The sequence below is a fragment of the Schistocerca nitens genome, chromosome 8, assembly GCF_023898315.1.
Source record: "Schistocerca nitens isolate TAMUIC-IGC-003100 chromosome 8, iqSchNite1.1, whole genome shotgun sequence".
Taxonomy (NCBI): Eukaryota; Metazoa; Arthropoda; class Insecta; order Orthoptera; family Acrididae; genus Schistocerca; species Schistocerca nitens.
The window spans coordinates 555,151,446-555,176,945 of NC_064621.1; the positions used below are offsets into that span (position 1 = coordinate 555,151,446).

Consider the following 25,500-nt stretch of genomic DNA (forward strand, 5'->3'; position numbering starts at 1 on the left):
TATTTCACAAAATTTTTTGAAGCTTCCCGGCAGATTAAAACTGTGTGCCGGACCGAGACTCGAACTCGGGACCTTTGCTTTTCACGGGCAACTGCTCTACCAACAGAGCTACCCAAGCACAACTCGTGCCCCGTCTTCACAGTTTTACTTCTGCGTGAGTCGTGCTTGGGTAGCTCAGTTGGTAGAGCAGTTGCCCGCGAAAAGCAAAGGTCCCGAGTTCGAGTCTCAGTCCGGCACACAGTTTTAATCTGCCAGAAAGTTTCATATCAGCGCACACACTGCTGCAGAGTGAAAATCTCATTCTGGCACAAAATTTTTGTTTATTTACAGTGTTCCAAAATACCTGTTCTTACTTATTGTCTTCTTTACATGCACTGGCTTTGACATTCTGTTTCCATTTTATCTTCTCAGCTTGTATAACACTTCTGACTGCAATTTCTCCATTCTGCAGGTAACAAATTTTACTATTGCATGACGTTTTCTAATCTTTTAACGTCAATTCCCTAAATTGGTTGTTAAATGAGGTTGCCAAATGCATATGTATTATGAGGATGATTTTCATGTCTGGTAGATTTCCATGAAAGAATGCAATATTTTTTTTGTGCCTCCACTGTTGGTAAGCTTTATTATTTCAAGGATCATACAAAGAATTTCAATAATGTACAGCACACAGTTCATTGTTGACAGCCTTTTGAATTTGTCAGTGTCAAATGTGATTGGAAATGAAGAAAATCAAGTTTCGTGCTATCAATAAACATGTTCATTTGAAGGGTTGGACTGTCACACAAATCAAAACAGAATTGGATGAAGTTTACATGGACTCTGCATCATCACTGAAGACCATTTACTTCTGGATTAATGAATTTGAACATGGCCAGACAAGCACTGAAGACAAAGAGCAGTCCAGCCGTCAAACTGAGTTCACCACCACAAAGGAAATCATTGACAAAATCCGTGACATGATAATGTTAGACTGCCAAATAAATATTGGTGAGATTGCCGAGATTGTATGCATCTCAACCGAGTTGGTGCTTAATATCCTGCATGGACAATTGGCTATGAAGAAGCTGTGAGGTGAGGAGTGTAATTGCTCACAGTCAACCAAAAGCACGTCTGGCACAACACTTCAACACAATATCTGGTGATGTTTAATCACAATCTGCAAGACTATTTGTGCAGATTTGTGAATGTTGATGAAACATGGTGTACAGTGGGGGCCATTACTGAATAGATTGAATAGTATAAAAATCTGATTTTATTTTTCACTTTATGTTTGTCAATGCTTCATGCCTGGCCGCTAGTTGCAGCGTATCAGTCATGTTGTGCAAAACAGGACAGAACCACTTTGAAACTCACGTGTTGAACCATCAGCAGCTAAACTCCATGTTGCTGATGAGGTAATGCTATCAAACTGTGTGTCTACAACTTGGCTGTCCAATAGGGAGGGTTGGAGGTGGTCACATGGGGCTGGAACCGCGGTCAGCCGCTGGGAGTGGACACACTGTCCGCTCTCTTCTGCTGGCAGCTTCTGACCCGACCAGAAGCTCTCCTATCCTGCTCTCTTGGGCAGTTGCCCTTTCAGTTTCGGCGACTTGTCTAGGCCTGCCTTTCTTTCTTTCTTACTGCATTAAATAACCATGCTCTTAAAGCATGTGACATCTTCACCCCAACGGGTGCCCACTGCTTTCCCTTCCTCACCAATCCTGACACTTTAACAATGTATACATCATTACATGCCAAAGTCAAAACAAGGGACAAAGGCCGACTAAAGTGTACCGAAGAATGCAAAGACCATTTTGTCACATGGTAAGGTGATGGTGACTTTTTTTGAGATTCCCAAGGAATAATCCTCATAGATTACTTGGAGAAATGCAGAACAATAAAGGGACCCTATTATGCTTCATCGTTGGATCATTTGTAACTTTTTTTGGATGGAAAAAAAGATCTATGTCTTGGTGAAAGAGCAATTTATGTGGAGCACAGTTCCACCCCACAACTTTAAACTTTGGCTTGCTTGGAATAAATTTTCATTAGATGAGAAGTGACAGCTGCAGTCAATGAGTATTTTGTAGCATTTGACAAAACCTATTTTTTAAATGAGATGAAAAGGCTGCTGGACTGCTGCACCAAGTATATATATCCCTCAAAGGAGACTATGTACAGAAGTAAGGGTAAAAAGCAACAGAAAAAAAGTGTTTCGTAGACAAGTCACAGGAAAAATTCACTTGTGGCTCAGTCATGTGAGTAGCATGGATGAAGAACAAATTCAAAAGCCCAAGTCAAGAATTTTAGCCATTGCTATTGCTGACTTGTCGAATGGGGCACTATCCTGGCAAAAAAGCACCTTTTTGTGTAAATACATGTTTTTCAGCCAACACAGGTTTCAAACGATCCACCAATGACACACAATAGCGTCCAATTACGATTCCGCCCTTTTCCAAGTAATCTATGAGGATTATTCCTTGGGAATCCATTGTATTTTATGTACTTTTGATTGACTGAGCAATCACGAACCAATCTCTCACACAGCTTTTTCACAGCCAATTCCCTTTGCAGTATATTATTCACTCATTCAGTTGGAATGCCAACAGTCTCAGCAATCTCACACAATTTTATTTGGCAGTCTTTCATTACCATTTCATAGATTTTGTCAATGGTTTCCTTTGTGGTAACCTCAACTGGACAAAATGGTTCAAATGGCTCTAAGCACTATGGGACTTAACTTCTGAGGTAATCAGTCCCCTAGAACTCAGAACTACTTAAACCTAACTAACCTAAGGGCATCACACACATCCATGCCCGAGGCAGAATTCGAACCGGCGAACGTAGCCGTCGCGCGGTTCCAGACTGTAGCGCTTAGAACCGCTCGGCCACTCGGGCCGGCTCAACTGGACAGCCTGAGCTCACTTCGTCTTCAGTACTTGTCCAAGCAAGTTTAAATTCATTAATCTTAAAGTAAATGGTCTTCAGTGACGGTGCAGAGTCTACTTAAACGTCATACAATTCTGCCTTTATTTGTGTAGCAGTCCAATCCTTCAAATGAACATGTTATTGACAGCACAAAACTTGGTTTTCTCCATCTTCAGTCACAGTTGACACACTGACACAACCAGAAGGCTGTTACCAATTAACTGTATGCTGAACATAGTTGAAATTCTTCATATGATCCTTGGAATAATCAAGCTTACAAACTGCGAAGACTCAACAAAAATGTTCCATTATTTCATGGAAATTTACCTAACTTATCCAACCACCCTCATTAATCGTATCCTACTTCTGCATCGAAAAGGTCTTACCTTGAACAAAAGTGGAGGTACCCATGGGAATATTTTTTTCAATGTGGTGTCATTAAAAAGATCTGTATTAACCACACCAGGATGAACTGCATGCACCTGAACGTGAGAATCACTTTCTCTCAGTAAAGACTCCAGTTTTTTGGTGAAAAGAAGCTGAGCCAGTTTGCTCTGAGCATATGCCTCACTTGCAACATACATCTCCCTGTAAAAAAAAAAAGAAGTACAACACAACATTGTTAAACAGAAACTATTTGTACAAAATCTGATGTGTACTTCCAGCTACATTAATTACAATAATAAAACTCTTACGCGGTTAACAGAAGGGCTACAAAGTCAGCCATAAATTAATGCGAGGGAGACTGCTGCTGTTTTGCAACAGTCACAATGTTCCATTAAAAAACTTATCTTCCATATGCAACACTTATACATATTTACACAACATATTGAATCACAATATTGAAAACCATATATCTGAAAAATAAAATCCCTACTTCACAACATCTTAATTTTCTTTTACTGTTAGGTAAGCCATTGTCTATAGCACAGCTCTATAGTAGTTGGTGTTGTGGTCTTCAGTCCTGAGACTGGTTTGATGCAGCCCTCCATTCTACTCTATCCTGTGCAAGCTTCTTCGCCTCCCAGTACCAACTGCAACCTATATCCTTCTGAATCTGCTTAGTGTATTCATCTCTTTGTCTCCCTCTACGATTTTTACCCTCCACGCTGCCCTCCAGTACTAAATTTGTGATCCCCTGATGCCTCAGAACATGTCCTACCAATCGATCCCTTCTTCTGGTCAAGTTGTGCCACAAGCTTCTCTTCTCCCCAATCCTATTCAGTACTTCCTCATTTTAGTTATGTGATCTACCCATCTAATCTTCAGCATTCTTCTGTAGCACCACATTTCGAAAGCTATTCTTCTTGACCAAACTATTTATCGTCCATGTTTCACTTCCATACATGGCTATGCTCCATAAAAACAATTTCAGGAACGACTTCCTGACACTTAAATCTATACTTTATGTTAAAAAATTTATCTTCTTTAGAAATGCTTTCCTTGCCATTGCCAGTCGACATTTTATATCCTCTCTACTTCGACCATCATCAGTTATTTTGCTCCCAAAATAGCAAACTCCTTTACTACTTTCAGTGTCTCATTTCCTAAACTAATTCCTTCAGCATCACCCAACGTAATTAGACTACATTCCATTATCCTAATTTTGCTTTTGTTGGTGTTCATCTTATATCCTCCTTTCAAGAAACTGTCCATTCCGTTCAACTGCTGTTCCAAGTCCTTTGCTGTCTCTGACAGAATTACAATGTCATCAGCGAACCTCAACATTTTTATTTCTTCTCCATGGATTTTAATACCTACTCCGAATTTTTTTTTTTTTTTGTTTCCATTACTGCTTGCTCAATATACAGATTGAATAACATCTGGGAGAGGCTACAACCCTGTCTCACTTCCCTTCCCAACCACTGCTTCCCTTTCATGCCTCTCTACTCTTTTAACTGCCATCTGCTTTCTATACAAATTGTAAATAGCCTTTCGCTCCCTATATTTTACCCCTGCCACCTTCAGAATTTGAAAGAGAGTATTCCAGTCAACATTGTCAAAAGCTTTCTCTAAGTCTACAAATGCTAGAAACATATGTTTGCCTTTCCCTAATCTAGCTTCTAAGATAAGTCGTAGGGTCAGTATTGCCTAACGTGTTCCAATATTTCTACGGAATCCAAACTGATCTTCCCCGAGGTCCGCTTCTACCAGTTTTTCCATTCGTCTGTAAACAATTCGCGTTAGTATTTTGCAGCTGTGGCTTATTAAACTGATAGTTCGGTAATTTTCACATCTGTCAACACCTGCTTTCTTTGGGATTGGAATTATTATATTCTTCTTGAAGTCTGAGGGTATTTCGCCTGTCTCATACATCCTGCTCACCAGATGGTAGAGTTTTGTCAGGACTGGCACTCCCAAGGCTGTCAGTAGTTCCAATGGAATGTTTTCTACTCCCGGGGCCTTGTTTCGACTCAGGTCTTTCAGTGCTCTGTCAAACTGTTCTCACAGTATCATATCTCCCAAATCATCTTCATCTACATCCTCTTCCATTTCCATTATATTGTCCTCAAGTACATCGCCCTTGTATAGACCCTCTATATATTCCTTCCACCTTTCTGCTTTCCCTTCTTTGCTCAGAACTTTTTTTTTTTTGGAGTTTAAGGGCGCTCAACTACTGAGGTCATTAGCGCCCAGTCACAATTGTTACAGCACATAGAATCTAGTAAAACTCAAGGGGGGGGGGGGGGGGGGGGGACACCAGAAAGTTCTTACAAAGATGCAGATAAAATAAGTGAAAGAGTCGGATGTCTTTGGACAATCCGGTCAAAGTAATGAAACGAAGAAAACGAGCAGCTGCTCGAGCGTCATCTGCTAAAATATCCTGTAAAGTAGATGGCAGAGACAGGACAACACGAGATTGACTAAAACGGGGACACGACAATAAAACATGGCGCACTGTTAATGCATGACCACAAGGGCACTGCAGGCCTGGGTCACCGGAGAGCAGGTAGCGGTGGCTAAACCGGCAATGCCCAATCCGCAACCTGGTCAGGAGGACCTCTTCTCGCCGAGATGGTCGGGAGGAGGTTGTCCAAGCAGTTGGGAACGGTTTTACTGCCCGGAGCTTGTTTCCTTGAAGTGAGGACCAAGTATGCCACCACAACGACAGAAGCCTCTTACAAAGAACCCCACTAACGTCAGATGACGGGACACAATGGGAGGCTGGCCGAGGCAGGAGGACTGCAGCCTTGGCTGCAGCATCAGCAGCCTCATTCCCAGGCACTCCTACATGGCCGGGAACCCACAAAAAGCTGACAGGAGAGCCACCCTCAGCAAAAGAATGGAGGGACTGCTGGATCCGTTGCACCAAGGGATGGACCGGATATGGAGCTCCAAGGCTCTGAAGAGCACCGAGTGAATCAGAGCAGAGTACATACGATGAATGGCGGTGGCGGCGGGCATACTGAACGGCCTGATGGAGAGCAAAAAGCTCAGCCGTAAAGCTGGAACACTGGTCGAGGAGCCGGTATTTAAAGGTGACGGCCCCGACGACAAAGGCACAGCCGACACCATCATCAGTTTTGGAGCCATCAGTGTAAATAAAGGTGTGACCGGCAAGTCGCGCACGAAGTTTGACAAACCGTGAGCAATACACTGCAGCTGGAGTACCCTCCTTCGGGAGCGAGCTGAGGTTGAGATAAACATGAACCGGAGCCTGGAGCCGAGGTGGTGTCAGGCTCTCACCCTCTCTGAAGGTGTTATTGTTGTTGTTGTTGTGGTCTTCAGTCCTGAGACTGGTTTGATGCAGCTCTCCATGCTACTCTATCCTGTGCAAGCTTCTTCATCTCCCAGTACCTACTGCAACCTACATCCTTCTGAATCTGCTTAGTGTATTCATCTCTTTGTCTCCCTCTACGATTTTTACCCTCCACGCTGCCCTCCAATACTAAATTGGTGATCCCTTGATGCCTCAGAACATGTCCTACCAACCGATCCCGTCTTCTGGTCAAGTTGTGCCACAAACTTCTCTTCTCCCCAATCCTATTCAATACTTCCTCATTAGTTATGTGATCTACCCATCTAATCTTCAGCATTCTTCTGTAGCACCACATTTCGAAAGCTTCTATTCTCTTCTTGTCCAAACTATTTATCGTCCATGTTTCACTTCCATACATGGCTACACTCCATACAAATACTTTCATAAATGACTTCCTGACACTTAAATCTATACTCGATGTTAACAAATTTCTCTTCTTCAGAAACGCTTTCCTTGCCATTGCCAGTCTACATTTTATATCCTCTCTACTTCGACCATCATCAGTTATTTTGCTCCCCAAATAGCAAAACTCCTTTACTACTTTAAGTAGTAGGTGGTAGGGAGGGCAAAATCCAATTGTCGAAGCAGGCGACGAAAGCGGACTCCAGGGGGCAGCAGGGCAGACACATACAACCCGTACTGATAGCGAGAGAATCGGCGAAGAAGGACTGATATGAGGGGTGGTCGGGCATTGACAACAGCCAGCAGGCATACCGACAAAGCAGTACATCGCGCCGGTAGGTCAATGGTAATTCGGCAGCTTCAGCATAAACTCTCGACGGGACTAGTGTAGAAAGCTCCGGTCGCAAGACGTAACCCCCTATGGTGGATGGAGTTGAGACGGCGTAAGAGGGATGGCCGAGTAGACGAGGCTCCCATAATCCAGCTTCGATCCGACTATGGACCGATACAAGCGAAGCAGGACAGTGCGATCCGCTCCCCAAGATGAACCACTAAGAACTCTGAGGACATTAAGGGAACATGTACAACGGGCAGCCAAATAAGAGACGTGCGGAGACCAACAAAGTTTCCTGTCCAGTGTGAGCTCTAGAAACTTAGTTGTTTCCACGAATGGGAGAACAACGGGACCAAGATGTAAGGATGGCGGAAGGAACGCTTTATATCGCCAAAAGTTTATGCAAACCGTCTTCTCTTCAGAGAACCGGAAGCCATTTGCCACACTCCATGAGTATAGGCTGTCTAGACAATGATGAAGGCAGCGCTCCAGGAAGCATGTTCGCTGGGCACTGCAGTAGATCGCGAAGTCATCGACAAAAAGAGAGTCCGAGACATTAGGTGGAATGCAATCCATAATTGGATTGATCGCTATGGCAAAAAGGGCTACGCTCAAGACGGAGCCCTGAGGCACTCCGTTCCCCTGGAGGCGATAAAAAGGGGCAGGCGACCACGTAGACCCCACCTGTGCATAGTGCGGAGGGTACCTCCTCTCCAACAGGTATCATAAGCCTTCTCCAAATCGAAGAACACTGCTACCGTTTGGCACTTTCGCAAAACGTTGTTCATGATGAATGTCCACAAGGTCACAAGGTGGTCAACAGCGGAGCGGCGGCGATGAAAGCCGCATTGAACATTGGTAAGCAGCCGTCGAGATTCAAGAATCCTAACTAACCGAGCGTTAACCATGCACTACATCACCTTACAGACACAGCTTGTAAGAGAAATGGGGCGGTAACTAGAAGGAAGGTGTCTATCCTTCCCAGGTTTGGGTATAGGAACAACGACGGCGTCATGCCAACGCATGGGGACTTGACCTTCGGTCCAGACACGATTGTAGGTATTAAGAAGGAAGCTTTTGCCTGCCGGAGAAAGGTGTGCCAGCATCTGAACGTGAATGGCATCTGGCCCCGGAGCAGAGGACCGGGACAGTGCAAGTGCACGTTCGAGTTCCCGCATAGTAAAGGGGGCATTATAAGTTTCCAGATTCAGTGAGTGGAAGGAAAGTCGCTGAGCCTCTTCTGCCTCTTTCCTGGGAAGGAAGGCAGGGTGGTAATGGGCGGAGCTCGAAACCTCCGCGAAAAAGCGGCCGAAGGCGTTGGAGACAGCCACAGGATCAACAAGGACCTCATTACCTGAGGTCAGGCCAGGTACCGAGGAGTGGGCCTTAATGCCCGACAGCCGGCGCAGGCCACCCCAAACGACAGAAGAGGGAGTAAAACTGTTAAAGGAGCTGGTGAAAGAGGCCCAACAAGCTTTTTTGCTGTCTTTGATGACTCTACGGCATTGCGCTCAGAGTCGTTTGTATCGAATACAATTCGCCAACGTAGGATGGCGGCGAAAGGTGCGTAAAGCACGTCGTAGAGCACGGATAGCGTCTCGACAAGCCTCATTCCACCAGGGGACGGAAACACGACGTGAAGAAGAGGCAGTACGAGGAATGGAACGTTTGGCAGCATTGATGATAACAGCCGTGAGGTATTCGACCTGACTGTCACAACTGAGAAAATCGTGGTCCGGAAAGGTCGCCAGGGAGGAGTAAAGTCCCCAGTCAGCTTTCGGTATGGTTCAAAATGGCTCTGAGCACTATGGGACTCAACTGCTGAGGTCATTAGTCCCCTAGAACTAGTTAAACCTAACTAACCTAAGGACATCACAAACATCCATGCCCGAGGCAGGATTCGAACCTGCGACCGTAGCGGTCTCGCAGTTCCAGACTGCAGCGCCTTTAACTGCACGGCCACTTCGGCCGGCAGCTTTCGGTATGTTCCAGCTCGAAGGACATGGGGATGGGGTGTGGTGCAGGAGACGAACGACACAGGGGAAGTGGTCGCTCGAATAGGTGTCAGAAAGGACATACCACTCGAACCGACGGGAAAGAGTGGTAGAACAGATCGAGAGGTCCAAGTGGGAGTAGGTATGAGTAGAGTCCGAGAGGAAAGTCGGGGCACCAGTATTGAGGCAGACAAGATTGAGATGGTTGAAGACATCCGCCAAGAGGGAGCCTCTCTGACAGGATGCAGGAGATCCCCAAAGGGGATGATGGGCATTGAAGTCGCCAGACAATAAAAACGGCGGAGGAAGCTGAACAATCAGGTGCATCATGTCAGCCCGACTAACTGCAGATGACGATGGAGTGTAGACGGTATAAACGGAAAAAGGAAAGGCCGAAAGAGTAATACGGACAGCTATTGCTTGGAGTGGGGTGGTCAATGGGATGGGATGGTAATAGACATCGTCCCGAATGAGCAACATGACCCCACCATGAGCTGGAATACCGTCCACAGGGGTGAGGTCAGACCGCTCCGAGGTATAATGGGTAAAAGCAATACGGTCAGTTGGGCGCAACCTGGTTTCCTGGAGACCAAGGACGAGCGGACAGTGCAGGCGGAGGAGCAGTTGTAATTCCTCCCGATTAGATCGAATACCTCTTATGTTCCAATGTAACAAAGCCATCGCTCGTCAGAAAAGAGGGGGAATGAAACTGGTGAAGAACTGGTCACCTTGACGGCCGCGGAGTGCCAGGTTTCGAGGGAACAACGCTACAAACGGCGGGAGGCGGATCCTGTTCCATCGAGTCGTCGCCAGCGGCGGCCGCTTTCCCGGGTTGCGTAGGAGGGGCAGCATCATTTGCCGACGAGAGGCCAGCTGAGCGCCTGGCAGCAGAGCGTCCCGGCGAAACTGAGGACGGCCAGGAGCAGCGACTCACGGATGGAGCGTCAGACGAAACGCGCCGGGGTGGTGAGGGGGATAAAGATTTCTTCTTGGAAGTCCGATGAGGCACGGGGATGGTTGGTTGGACCCGAAGAAGGTCCTCATGCGCAGGGTCCGTGTTGGAACGCCGGACCTCAGAAGCCGGGGTCCGGAACGTTTCCCCGATGAACGCCTGAGAAGAGGATCGCTTCTCAGGTGGCGGAGGGGGAGGAGGGGAAGGGTGGCCCCCGGGGCAGAGGGGGGCAGGGGCCGCGAGGGAGGATGATTTGGAAGGGAGGGATTTGGGAGGCGGAGGCATAGACCCCGGATGGGATGAGGAGGTGGAGGGGGGACAGGAGAGGTGTGAGGATACTGCGGAAGGAGTGGACATGACTGAGGCAAACGAAGTTGCCAACGTCACGGGATGGAGGCGGTCGTACTTCTTCCTGGCCTCAGAATAAGAGAGACGATCCAAAGTTTTTAATTCTTGAATCTTCTTCTCCTCCTGATACGCGGGGCAGTCTAAAGATCTAGGCGAGTGGATGCCAGGACAATTGACGCACCGAGGTGGTGGGGTGCATGTATGTTCCTCACGAAGAGGACTTCCACAATCGCCACAAAGGGGCTCAGCCTCACACCGTAACGACATGTGCCCAAAGCGCAAACACCGAAAGCAGCGCATAGGAGGCGGGACGTAAGGTCGCACGTCGCACCGGTAGCACATCACCTTTACCTTCTCTGGGAGAACGTCCCCCTCGAAGGCGAGGATAAAGGCTCCAGTGTCGATGCGACGGTCTTTGGGGCCGCGCTGAACTCGCCGGACGAAATGCACGCCTCGGCGCTCCAGGTTGGCCCTGAGCTCCTCATCAGATTGCAGCAGGAGGTCCCGATGAGAAATAACACCCATGCGTCCTATTCTGTGCCAGATGCGGGACAATAGACACTGGGATGTCCCCTAGTCGGTCGCACGCCTGGAGCGCCGCCGACTGTGTGGCGGAGGTGGTCTTTATAAGAATGGACCCCGAACCATTCTTATATAATCTATCTGATACCTTCTAGTATCTCCAGGATTCTTCCATGTATACAACCTTGTTTTATGATTCTTGAACCAAGTGTTAGCTACAATGAAGTTATGCTCTGTGCAAAATTTTATCAGACTGCTTCTTCTCTTATTTCTTCCCCCCAATCCATATTCACCTACTACGTTTACTTATCTCCCTTTTCCTACTGATGAATTCCAGTCACCCATGACTTAAATTTTCATCTCCCTTCAATATCTGAATAATTTCTTTAATTTCATCATACATTTCTTCAATTTCTTCTTCATCCGCAGAGCTAGTTGGCATATAAACTTGTACTACTGTGGTAGGCATGGGCTTCGTATCTATCTTGGCCACAATAATGCATTCACTATGCTGTTTGTAGTAGCTTACCCCCACCCTATTTTTTTATTCATTATTAAACCTACTCCTGCATTACCCCTATTTGATTTTGTATTTATAACCCTGTATTCACCTGACCAAAAGTCTCGTTCCTCCTCCACCGAATTTCACGAATTCCCTCTAACCTATCCATTTCCCTTTTTAAATTTTCTAACCTACCTGCCCAATTAAGGGACCTGACATTCCACGCTCCGATCCGTAGAACACCAGTTTTCTTTCTCCTGATAATGACGTCCTCCTTAGTAGTCCCCACCCGGAGATCCGAATGGGGGACTATTTTACCTCCGGAATATTTTACCCAAGAGGACGCCATCCATCATTTAACCATACAGTAAAGCTGAATGCCCTCGGGAAAAATTATGGCTGTAGTTTCCCCTTGCTTTCAGCCATTCGCAGTACCAGCTCAGCAAGGCCGCTTTGGTTAGTGTTACAAGGCCAGATCAGTCATCCATCCAGTCTGTTGCCCCTGCAACTACTGAAAAGGCTGCTGCCCCTCTTCAGGAACCACACGTTTGACTGGCCTCTCAACAGATACCCCTCCGTTGTGGTTGCACCTACGGTACGGCTATCTGCATCGCTGAGGCACACAAGCCTCCCCACCAACGGCAAGGTCCATGGTTCATGGAGGGCGGGGGAGAGCTCGGGTAGCTCTATAGTGTTCCACTCATTTTACAGTAATCACCACCGAACACAGCCACACATTTCGAGATAAAGGACCTCATCATCACACTGTTAATGTTTGAATGACATTACCGAAACTACTAAAAAAATGTTTATTTGACATTATAAAATAAAATATGTAGGACAACTAGTCCTCATCTTACTTCACAATTTTTCACATTTTGTGATTTTGCCATCTCATCACAGCTTATCCTTGCACATCAGTCTGCATCCTGTATGTGGCAAGGTATGGGACTTCTCACACTGCTACGTTTCCCACCAAAGATACCACAGTTGAGAAGACTGAGTAATATTAATAAATGATAGGGTGATTTAATAAACATTTATCACATTTTATTTCTTTTTCACGTCTAGCACATGACAGATGCTACATTCTGACATGGTATCTGTGCTATGACAGCCTCGTATGCTGACCTGGTCACTACTAAAACTTCTACAATAACCAGTAACCATAAGAAGATCCCACCATTCAGTGTTGCAGACTTCCGATTTCGTCACATTAATTGAATTCCAATTGTAGTGAGAATCAATAACTGTAAGACTAATATGGCATGAGAACTGACCTATAACGGTATTAAAGTTTGGAAGCTTTCCAAGCCAGTGGCTCCTCCTTCTAGCAGAAGGGTTGAACAGCAAGGAAGAGGGATGAAGGAAAAAGGACAAGTGAGGTTTAGGAAAAGGGGCAGAATCTGGAAAAGTTGCCCAGAACACCAGGTCAGGAAAGAGTTGAAAGGTGGGATTAGAAGGAAAGACTGACTGTTGGGGGCTTGATCCACCACCACAACTCAAAATCATTCCTTATAAGCCTTCCAAGAACTCCTCACATCCAGCTTTGCTTTAGAACCCTTGCTCAGGTTCCTACAACATGACCCTAACCTGTCCTCTGCACCACTCCAGGCTCTTCGTTCCCTAAATGCTATCATCATCATGATCCACCCTGCAGACAAGGGATCTACCACTGTGGTATTTCACCAATGGGATTATGTAAGTGAAGTTCTACGTCAGCTGTCTGACACACATGTACAGTATCTGCCGTCAGGATCCCATCCCTGTGATTCAAACTGACCTGCAGCCTCTCCTTAAAACCTCAGGTCTGTCACAAGGACTAACACTTCAATCTATAGACCTTCCTACTCCATCCAAACCACGCATCCCCCCCTTTTACCTTATAAGAACCTTAAACCAAATCACCATGGCCAACCCATAGTTGACATCTTCAAAGCACTCACCAACTATGCAATGATCAACACCTGCAACCAATAGCACAAAGACTTCCCTCCTAAATAAAAAACGCCAAACATTTCCTAGAACATCTGAAATCTGTGCCCATACCACCACCACTATACACCTTGATTGTTGCAGTTGATGCCACCTCCCTTTATTCTAATATGCCCATGTCCATGGTTGGTCTGCCGCTGAATATTTCCTCAGCCAGCACCCACCTGATTCCAGACCTAAGACATCCTACTTGTTCACCTTAATCAACTTTATAGTTACCTACAACTACTTCACCTTTGAGTGTCAGACATACAAAAAGATAAGGGGTACAGCAATGGGAACCAAGAAGGCTCCTCTGATACCAACCTTTCCATGGGTCACTTAGAGGGGGCTTTCCTGGGGTCCATAAGCATTCAGCCCCTGGTTTGGTTTAGATACATAGGCGACATCTTTGCTAAACAGACTCATGGTGAGGCTGACCTCTTAAATTCCTGGAATCTCTAAATACCTTCTCCCAATTAAATTTTTTAAATGGTCCTATTCCGAATCACATGCCACTTTCCTTGATGTTTATCTCACCCTCACTGAAGGCCAACTACACACTTCTGTCCACATTAAACCTACTAAAAAACAACAGTACTTACATTTTGACAGTTGCCATCCTTTTCATGTCATATGTTCTTTCCAATACAGCCTTGGCATAAGAGGTAAAAATATTTGTTCTGATACAAACCCATCACAGCAATACAGCACCATTCTCACCTCCTCCTTCACTGGATGTAATTACCAAACGAGCCTAGTTCAAGAGCAGATTTCTCTACCACATCCAATCTGTCACTCAGTATTATCCTGGCCTTGAATAAATTAATCAGCTACTGCGAGAAGACTATGATTTCTTAAGATCATGCCCTGAAAGTAGGTCCACTCTATCTGACGTTCTGTCTGCCACACCTACAATAGCTTTTTGTCACCCTCCAATCGCCACAATAGCCTTGTCAGACCCTATGCTCCTTCTGCCCCTATCTCCCTACCCTATCGTTTCTGTCCTTGTGACTGCTCTTGCCGTAAGACTTGCCCTGTGCAGTCTCCTATCACCACTTGTTCCAGCCCCGTAACAGGCAAAACATATACTACCAAAGGGAGACACACCTGTGAAATGACATGTTGTATACCAACTGTTACGTAAACACTGTTTGGGCTTTTACATGAGCATGATTACCACCAACTTGTCAGTTAAGTGTAACGGGCATAGACAGAGGGAACACACAATATCCTAATGCAGAGCATGCTCTGCAACTTAACAGTCATGACCGAGGTGCCTGCTACACCACACGTGCCATCTGGATTCTACCTGCAGACACCATTTCTTCAGAACTCCGCAGATGGGAACTGGCACTACAGCATGTCCGTGGTTCTCGCCACCCACCTGGCCTTATTTTATGTTAATTTCTCTGGTATCAGCATTTCCTTCACAGTAACTATTCCTGTCTTCATTTCCTTTTAGTTTTCTTCGTCATTTTCTGACCTGTCTATTATCTGCCACTCCCCCCACCTTCCACCTCCCACCTCTCACATACAATGTATAAAGCTTTCTACTCTCAACTTGTGCACGATGTTTTGGCAGTAATCTCCATCTTGTGTATTATCCTATCTTTCATCATTAAACTCTTCAGTTTTTAAATCTCATCTGGTGCAGTCCCCAATAATCCGTCTTTCTTACTCATCCTGTTGGAGAGTCCCCAACTATCAGTCTTTTTCTTCTCATACTGTCCAGTAAGTCTCTCCTGACCTGTTGTTCTGGGCGACTTGTCCAAATTCTACTCCTTTTCCTGATCCTCCACCGTCTTTTTCCCTTCACCCATCTTCCTTCCCCTTCAACCCTTCTGCCAGAAGGAGGAGCCACTGGCTCCAAAAGTTTGCAAACTTTAATACCTTTATATGTGTGTTCTCCTGCCTCTTGGTGGGTGAATTTTTTATCTATCCAATTACACTATATTTTCAAAAATTGTTTATTTTCATTGATATATTTAAGACTAATATGTATCATGTTGCTATTTTCAAGTTTTACCTCTTCCTTGTTAGCCTTGCTCAAGAATAAATACACAGAATTGTTACATGCAATATGTAAATATGTATAGTGGAGTTTGATTTGATTTAATTAGGAAGGCAGAACAATAGTGGACTTAATCCTCTGTTGCCCACAATGAAACTAAGTATATTGTGCAGTTTTTTCTCCCAGTCATTCTAGTAAAGCCAGCCAGAACCCCTGAGGAGTACCGGGATACCCTTTACTGGGCCTTTGTTAGACATAATCTCTTAGGGAACTTGTGATCTAAATATTTTGTGTCCTTTGGTCTCCAGTGCTTCACACTAGAGGTGGTGCAGTTTCATCCCTTGTATCACATTGTCTGCACTTAGAGGCTTCTTTCTCTACTCCCATTATGTGTAGATGTTTCTTGAAGTTCCTGTGGTCAGTCACATTTACCATACATGCGTTTAATCTGCCTTCTATTCAAGTCCTGGAATGCATAGAACTTCTCTTTATCATGAGCTTGCCAAGTTTCTGTTTTTGGGTGTTAGTCCAAAGTTCTAAATTCTGCCTTCTGATAGACCTACACAGTTAATATTTTATCACCACCTCAGGGATAGTTAGGACAGGTTCCAGTCCAACAAATGAGATTGTTGCCCGTCCTGGCTAGCCTATCAGCCAGACACCCATAGCAGACTTGCCTTGTTGCTATCCTCTGGTCTCTTAAGGGATTCATGGCATTCTGCAATGAACTTTGATCTCATTCCAGGGGCTGATAGATATTTCAGAGCTGCTTGGCCATCTAAATACTGGAGTTAATCAATGATGTTGAACTGGTAATATTAACTACAAATGAAATGCTTCAGCATTAAAGGAATGTATGTTGATATTAAATTACATAAAAAATAATTAAACAAAGAAAAGGAAAACCACTCCTGAGAATCAGAAAATAAAAAAGTGCGAAGATTGTTTTAATTATCAACAGTTTTCAGAGACAATGTGAAAGAAAACCCCCTGCTCTACATAGACAGAAAACATTTCAATTTTTAAATGAAATCAGCAGGAAAAAAAGCATCTATTCTTTTTTTATTTAGTACATACCTGCAACAAAAATAAGCTACAGCATCATTGTCCTAACAAAATATATAGGACATGTACAGTTGATAGCACAATTGGAGAAAAATATTGTGGTTTGTGTTCATAACAAAATGAGCTCACTAAGTTAATATTCCAAGAATGGTGATAGCAAGAGAAAGTATACTTTGTAAATGTGGACATACTGTCACAGGCCCCTTTGCCAGTCATTGCCACAAACCGTGTTATAAGATAACACACCCACCAGTCAAGCATAAACTGTACATTGTTGTGCTCACTGAAACACTGTGTATCATAAGTTTTTGAAAATAGCCACAAGTTGCACTTAGTATTTTTTATTTACCAGTTTCACCTCTACAAAAGAAGAAGAGCATCATTAGAATGAAAAGTGTAAATTAAGATCATTCAGGAGACTTACACTGACGTTACTGGCTGACAGCACTAAAGATCAAACTGGCTGTACTGTAGTACTTAAACTTTGAATGTAAAGTACAGCAGTAATTGATGACACTGACAGTGCCAAAGATTATCTGACTGTACAACAGTCCTTTTAATGCCCATGGTACAGTGTATCAAAAGATTAATTACAACTGCATAAAAGGTAATGTCAATGTAAATTCTCCATATTATCTCAATTTGTATCTTTGATTTTGATTACACTATTTTTCATTTGAAGAGTTAAAATATCAAACAAAAAAATACTAAGTGCGACTTTTGGCCGTTTTCAAAACTTAGTTTCAATAAGCGCACCCCATACAGAAAATACCTGCTGCTGTTAAAACTGTGTGTTATGTTACGATTGCTGCTATGAGTGTCTTAACAATTTTGACGAGATGATGGGAACATTTACTGCCCTAGGATGAGAGCCTTTCATCTCTAAATGTGTTGCTGTGTTATGTGAACACTGCTGTAGAGTGTGCTGAATACTACTAAGCTGTGTAAGCGAATATTACAACTTCTATCTCATATACACAGAAATGGACAAAAATATTAAATAGTTATCACATAACAGATATGCAATAAGAAACACTTGGAATAAGAAACACTTGGAATAAGAAACACTGGGAATAAGAAACACTGGGAATAAGAAACACTGGGAATAAGAAACACTGGGAATAAGAAACACTGGGAATAAGAAACACTGGGAATAAGAAACACTGGGCAGTTACATGTGATATGTACTTACTTCAAGTTGAAGTCCTTGAAGTTTATGTTCCCTGCCACGTGGGCACTGGAGGAGACATTAATGATGCGTGCATTGAGGCCTCTCGAGTGCCCACCTACCTTCAGCTGTGGCAGCAGTAGGTGTGTGAGCAGGCAGTGACCCAAGTAATTGACGGCAAAATGTGACTCATATCCATCTTCTGTCAGTGAGAATGGCACAAACATAATGCCAGCTGAAAACACAGATGCAAAGATTATTTTAGAGATGACACTACATGGTAAGTATCACTATCTTTTTCAATACAGACTTTACAGCTTTCTAGTTTTACACAAATAACATATCACTGGCCCCAAATGTCCTCTGTGCATTTAAATTTGAAGGAGCAGAGTTTATCACTATGAGCTGTACTATTTTTAAAAAATGCACCCTTTTTATTTAAATTTGGCCACCATGTTGCTGCATTCAGCAATCTGCATATGCATGTCAAGTACTTTTATCTACTGGCTTATTACAGATGTCATAGTTTAAGCATTCATTCATTTTTAAACTTGTTTATGCCTATTTATAATGATTTAGTTAACTGAAAATCTTGCCAGATGTGGAATAATGAGCTGTGGCTCATTTTCTGTGGGCAAAATATGTGAAAGCTGTCAAAATTCACATAGGCAGATTGGTGAGGTTATATAAAAAAAAAACATTACAGTGACAGAATTGTGATATAATGTGCCAGAGTGTTTAAAAATAAAATAGCCATACTAATTTTCCTTATGAAGTGTGTAATGCCTGTTGGTCGGGCTTCATAGAATACCCAATGAACTGTGGATGAGGCCCAACCAACAGGAATTACATGCATTGATCAAAAATGATAGTGCATTGAGAATGGCTAGTTTCTAGCTGAAATCTGGATCTGCCAATAAAATTTCTAAAGTACGACTGATAGCTGAAATCTATTATTTACAAATGTGTATGATATATCATGAATTAGGTATGATAACAGTATTTTTTTTAAAAAAAAATCCAAAATATTCTTTAACTGAACAAAGCCAGTTATCAGAGTGGAAAAACAACAACAACAACAACAGTAGCCTGTACAAAAACACATTATTATAATAGCCTGTCACAGTTTAAGTAAGGGCAAAGCTTACAGCTGTCTCTTTAAATAGGAACAGTCGACAGCTTACTGTACAAACTGAAGATAGATTTCTCAGAAAGACAATGACTGATGATAAAATCTTCTGAGTTATTAAGCCATGTCATATTCCTCTTCAATGATAGATGTTTCGATTCCTCTGGGACCTTATTCAGGATGGTCAAAGAGTGTTCAGCCGTTGTGGGAAATCAGAGGAATCCTGAAGAGGATCCCAGCAGAGGGATCAATCACTGATGAAGTTTTAAGAGGAATATGACATGGTCTAACAACTCAGAAGATCATATCACCAATGACAATGGGTGCAAAAACCTGCAGACTTAGATGAGGATAGGCTGACGTGGGCTCAATACAATGCTCCATCATTCACCCGAAACTGGAAGCCTCAATATGTAATTTTTACTTTGAGGTACACATTTGTGCTGTCACAGCTACTGATTTGCATAGTCTTTCACCGGTTTTATCAACACCCATTTGCACTGTGACATACTGTGAAATTTCAAACATTCATGTGTGCCGTGACAAACTTACTGTTATTATCAACCTTCAGCTTAAACTTATTTGTGCTCTTTCAAAATTTGAGAATGGTAGACCTATTCTCTTTCAAGACAATCTTTCCCTAATTTCATTGTATAGTTACAAAACAAATAGGTTTTTTTGAGAATTTTTGGACACTTACAAAGCTATATTTTTGTAAGTTACCAGTAAGAGTATTTGTGGATAACTTCCTTCGTGGCAAATCAGCATTTGTGATACTCAGTTACTGCCAAAGAACAAATCATCCAAAATTTCAATATATATTAACACAAACAAAAGTCATTTTTGAGAATTTTTGGAAGTTATCATTTTCTACATCTAGATCTACATCCCTACTTTGCAAACCACCAGAAAGTGCATGGCTGAGGGCACATCCCATTGTTCCAGTTATTGGGGTTCCTTCCCGTTCCGTCCATGTATGGAGCATGGAAAGAATGACTGTCTGAATGCCTCTGTGTGTGTACAGTAATTATTCTACTCTTATCCTCATGATCCAAATGTGAGCCATACATAGGCAAATGCAATAAATTTTTACAGTCATCGTTTAAAACTGGTTCTTCAAACTTATTTCTATCTTCAAAAGTCTGCCAGTTGGTTGGTTTAAAGGAGGGGGGGAGGGGACCAAACTGCAAGGTCATCAGTCCCTTGTTCCCAGTAAAATAATTACACAAGGGAAAGAAGAAAAGGAAGGAGACATACAGCACAATAACAGGAGAATGGAAGAACGACAGAAGGACAACCAACACTACTATGGAGAAAACACGAAAAGAAAGCCACAGAGAGAAACAAGAAACAGGTAAATGGGATAAAAACAAGAGATCAGATGACCGTGGCTGGCCAACCAAGAGAATAAAAGGGAAAAGCCAGCCACTCAGCAACACATTAAAACATCCAGCCTAAAAGCATTAGTGTGGAGAACACAAAGGAACAAAGGACATGCACAAAAACTTATATAGAATGATAAAGCCCACGGTCACATATAAAATGTAAAACTAAATTAGCTGAAGAGGGGCGTTATCAGCTAAAATTAATGGCAACAAGTCCGGTAACTGAAGAGCCCATTGCAGGGCAGCCAAAGAAGGACAGCTCACGAAGATATGAGCCACTGTCAGCCGGACACCGCACTGACACTGAGGCGGGTCATCACGGCACAGGAGGTAGCAGTGCTTAACCCAAGCGTGTCCAGTGCGGATCCGACAGGCAACCACAGAGTCCCTGTGAAAGGCCCGCATGGAGATCTTCCACACATTCGTAGTCTCCTTAATGACACACAGTTTGTTCTGCACACTGAGTTTATGCCATTTCGTCTCCCAAAGTCGCAAAACCTTGTGGCGTAGTACTGAACACAGGTCAGTTGCGGAGAAGCTGATCTCCATTAGCAGTTTCTGTATAGCCTGCTTGGCCAGCCTGTCAGCAAGTTCATTGTCTGCGATTCCAACATGACCTGGGGTCCAGACAAACACCACTGAATGACTGGAATGTTCCAGGGCATAGATGGACTCCTGGATGTTCACTACCAAAGGATGACGAGGGTGGGGCTGGTTGATAGCTTGTAGGCTGCTCAAGCAGTCAGTACACAGAAGAAACGACTCCCCAGAGCATGAACGGATGTTCTCAAGAGCACAAGATATGGCCACCAGTTCAGCAGTGAAAACACTGCAGCCATCAGGCAAGGAATGCTGTTCAATATTTCCTCCATGCATGGACATACGCATAGCCGACGTGATCATCAGCCATCGAGCCATCAGTATAAACCAGCAAATGGCCGCAGTACATGTCAAGAATCAAGAGGAAGTGGCAGCGGAGAGCTGCGGGGTTAACCAAGTTCTTAGGGCCATGTGAAAGGTCAAGGCGAAGCCGCGGCCTAGGTGTATACCATGGAGGTGTACTTGAAAGGACATCAAGTATAGGTGGTAAAAGCAAGGACTCCAGTTCGGAAAGAAGGGATCGGTCACAAACTGCAATTGGAAGCCCTAATCTGGGCTGCCGATGCAGGAGTTCCACTGTGGGTGGGAAAAGGAGACAGTAATTCACATGCACTACAAATGTGTGCAATGTAACTGGCCAGCAGTTGTGCACGTCTAACCTGCAATGGAGGGACTCCAGCCTCCACCAGGATGCAATGCTGAGGGCATTTTTTAACCATAAACCAGACTCCCATAGTCAAGGCAGGATTGAAAAAGGGCTCTGTAGAGCTGCTGCAGCGTAGAGCGATCTGCACCCCAGTTGGTGTTGCTCAGGCAGTGGAGGGTATTGAGGTGCTGCCAGCACTTTCACTTAAGCTGATGAAGGTGAGGAAGCCAAGTCAATAGAGCGTCGAAAACCAGTCCTAAGAATCAATATGTCTCCACTACAGTGAGTGGATCGTCATTAAGGTAAAGTTATCGTTCTGGATGAACGGTACGACGCTGACAGAAGTGCATAATACACGACTTCGCGACTGAAAACTGAAAGCTGTGGGCTACAGCCCATAACTGCACCTAGCGGATGGCCCCTTGTAGGCACCGCTCAGCAACACCAGTAATGGTGGAGCATTACGAAATGCAGAAGTCGTCTGCATACAGAGAAGGTGAGACAGACAGCCCAACAACTGCTGCTAAACCATTAATGGCCACTAAAAATAATGATACACTCAATACAGAGCCCTGTGGGACCCCATTCTCCTGGATATGGGTGGAACTATGGGAGGCACCAACTTGAACATGGAAAGTACGAAGTGACAGGAAATTTTAGACAAAAATCAGGAGCGGACCTCAGACCCCACTCATATAATGTTGCAAGGGTATGATGTTGCCAGGTCGTGTCACACGCTTTTCATACATCATAAGAGATGGCACCCAGGTGTTGGTGTCTGGAAAAAGCAGTTCAGATGGCAGCCTCGAGGGACACAAGATTATCATTGGTAGAGCAACCCTGGCGAAAGCCGCCCAACATGAAGCCAGTAAGCCACGTGACTCCAGGACCCGACCCAACCCAACCGCCGACACACCATACGTTCCAGCAGCTTACAAAGAACGTTGGTGAGGCTGATGGGCCGATAGCTATCCACATCAAGTGGGTTTTTACTGGGTTTGAGCACTGGAATGATGATACTCTCATGCCATTGCGATGGAAAGTCACAATCGCACCAGATCCGGTTGAAGATGACGAGGAGGTGTCGCTTTTAGTCAGATGAGAGATATAGAGATATTTAATCATCTGACTGTGGATCCGATCCGATCGAGAGGGGTGGGGGGGGGGGGTGCGGGGGGGGGGGGGGGGGGGGGGTAGTTCTCCTACACAGAGGCTCAAGCATAGTTCTCAGCAAAATCCTTGGCAATTGCGATTATAACACAAATTTTATGTTAACACCAGGAACACCTGTTGGGGTCTGGTACCCAAAAACATGTTTGATTTTCTTTTTTTTGTTTTAGGGCGTGCAACTACTAAGGTCATTAGTGCCCAGTCACAAATGTTAGTGCACTAATAGCGTAGAAAAACGCAAGGGGGGCCAACACCAGAAAGTATTTACAAAGACGCAGAGAAACAAAATAAAAGAGTTAGATCGTTTTGGACAAGTCCGTCAATGTAATAAAACTAAGGACACGAGCAGCTGCACGAGCGTCATCAGCTAAAAGTTCCTGTAAGGTAGACAGCAGACACAGGACAACACAAGAGTGAATAAAACGGGGACAGGACAATAAAACATGGCGCACCATCAAGGGATGACCACAGGGGCACTGCGGGGTGGGGTCACCGGACAACAGGTAGTGGTGGCTAAATCGGCAATGTCCAATCCGCAACCTGGCCAAAATGACCTCTCACCGGGAAGGGCGTGAGGAGGTCGTCCAAGCAGTCTGGATCGGTTTGATGGCCCTAAGCTTATTTTCACGGGGAGAGGACCAAGCCTCATGCCACAATGATGAAACGTGCCAACAAAGAACCCCACGAACATCAGTTGATGGGACACAAAAGGAAGCTGTCCGAGGCAGGACAACAGCCTTGACTGTAGCATCAGCAGCTTCGTACCCAGGCACACCAACGTGGCCAGGAATAAAAAAAAAAAAAAAAAAAAAAAAAAAAAATAAAAAAAAAAAAGGGGGGGGGGGACACGAGCGCTGGTATTGGTTAGCGACTGAAGGGACCATTGAATTTGTTGGACGAGAGGGTGGTCCGAATATGAGTCATGGAGACTTTGAATGGCACTCAAAGAATCAGAGCAGATGGCAGAGGGAGAATGACGATGGCAGCGGATATACTGAACAGCCTGATAGAGAGCAAAAAGCTCAGCTGTAAAACTTGAACACTGGTCAAGGAGCCGGTATTGAAAAGTATCATCCCCAACGACAAAGGCACATCCGACGCCAACAGTAGTCTTTGAGCCGTCTGTGTAAATAAAGACGTTATTAGCAAGCCTCGAATGAAGTTCGACAAACCTCTAGTGGTATATCGAATTTGTGGTCCTCTCCTTTGGGAGCGATCTGAGTTCAAGGTGAACGTGAACCTGAGCCTGAAGCCAAGGTGGCGTCGGGCTCTCACCCACTCAAAGTCGTAGGGAGGGTAAAATCAAGTTGCTGAAGCAGGCTACGAAAGCGAACTTCAGGAGGTAAGAGGGCAGAGACATACAGCCCTTATTGGCGGTCGAGAGAGTCGTCAAAGAAGGAGAAATATGACGGGCAGGTGGGCATTGACATCAGCCGGCAGGCGTACTGACAAAGGAAAATATTGCGCCAGTAGTTTAGCGGTAATTCGGCAGCTTCAGCATACAGACTCTCAACAGGGCTGGTGTAGAATGCTCCAGTCGCCAGACGTAACCCCTGATCGTGGTTAGGGTTTAGACTGTGTAAGATGGACGGCCGAGCAGAAGAGTAGACAAAGCTCCCATAATCCATCTTTGATCGGACAATGGACCGATATAAGCGAAGCAGGACCATTCGATCTGCTCCCCATGACGTACCGCTGAGAACACTGGGGACATTTAGGGAACGGGTACAGTGAGCAGCCAAGTAAGACACATGTGGAGACCAGCAAAGTTTCCTGTCAAATGTAAGACCCAAAAATTTTGTTGTCTCCACGAATGGGAGAGCAACGGGACCGAGACGTAAGGATGGTGGAAGAAACTGTAACGCCAGAAGTTCATACAGACCGTTTTATCACCAGAAAAACGGAAACAGTTAGCGACACTCCAGCAGTATAGATGGTCTAGATAACGCTGAAGACAGCGCTCCAGGAGATATGTTCTCTGAGCACGGCAGCAGATCGTAAAGTCGTCCATGAAAAGGGAGCCTGAAACGTCAGCTGGAAGGCAATCCATTATTGGATTGATAGCTATGGCAAAAAGGGCCATGCTCAAAACTGAGCCCTGGGGCACACCATTCTTCTGGCGAAAGGCATCTGACCAAACAGTACCCACACATACCCTGAACATTTGATCCATTAAAAACGCATTAATAAAAAGAGGGAGGCGACCGCGAAGGCCCCAAGTGTGCATGGTACGAAGAATGCTCGCCCTCCAACAGGTGTCGTAAGCCTTCTCCAAATCGAAGAACACAGCCACCGTCTAGCACTTATGCAAAAAGTTGTTCATAATGAAGGTCGACAAGGTAACTAGGTGGTCAACAGCAGAGCGGCACCTACGAAAGCCACATTGGACACTGGTAAGGAGGCGTCGAGGTTCAAAGAGCCAAACCAATCTAGAATTTACCATACGCTCCATCACCTTGCAGACGCAGCTGGTAAGGGAGATGGGGCGATAACTGGAAGCAAGGTATTTGTCCTTTCCCGGTTTGGGTATGGGAACAACAATTGCTTCACACCAGCGTGTGGGAACATGACCTTCAGTCCAGATGCGATTATAGGTGCGAAGAAGAAAGCCTTTACCTGCAGGAG

At 44.6% G+C, this 25,500-nt stretch overlaps 1 protein-coding gene across 1 annotated transcript in view; it reads right to left on the bottom strand.

The window, feature by feature from the left end:
• LOC126198468 (dehydrogenase/reductase SDR family member on chromosome X) overlaps window positions 1-25,500 on the bottom strand; it is a 63,954-nt gene that overhangs the window by 8,017 nt on the left and 30,437 nt on the right. Inside the window, exons 4-5 of the mRNA XM_049934813.1 lie at window positions 17,970-18,180; window positions 3,297-3,498 (exon numbers count right to left, since the gene is read on the bottom strand). Of these exons, the coding sequence (XP_049790770.1) occupies window positions 3,297-3,498; window positions 17,970-18,180 (413 nt within the window). The remainder of the gene's footprint in view (window positions 1-3,296; window positions 3,499-17,969; window positions 18,181-25,500) is intronic.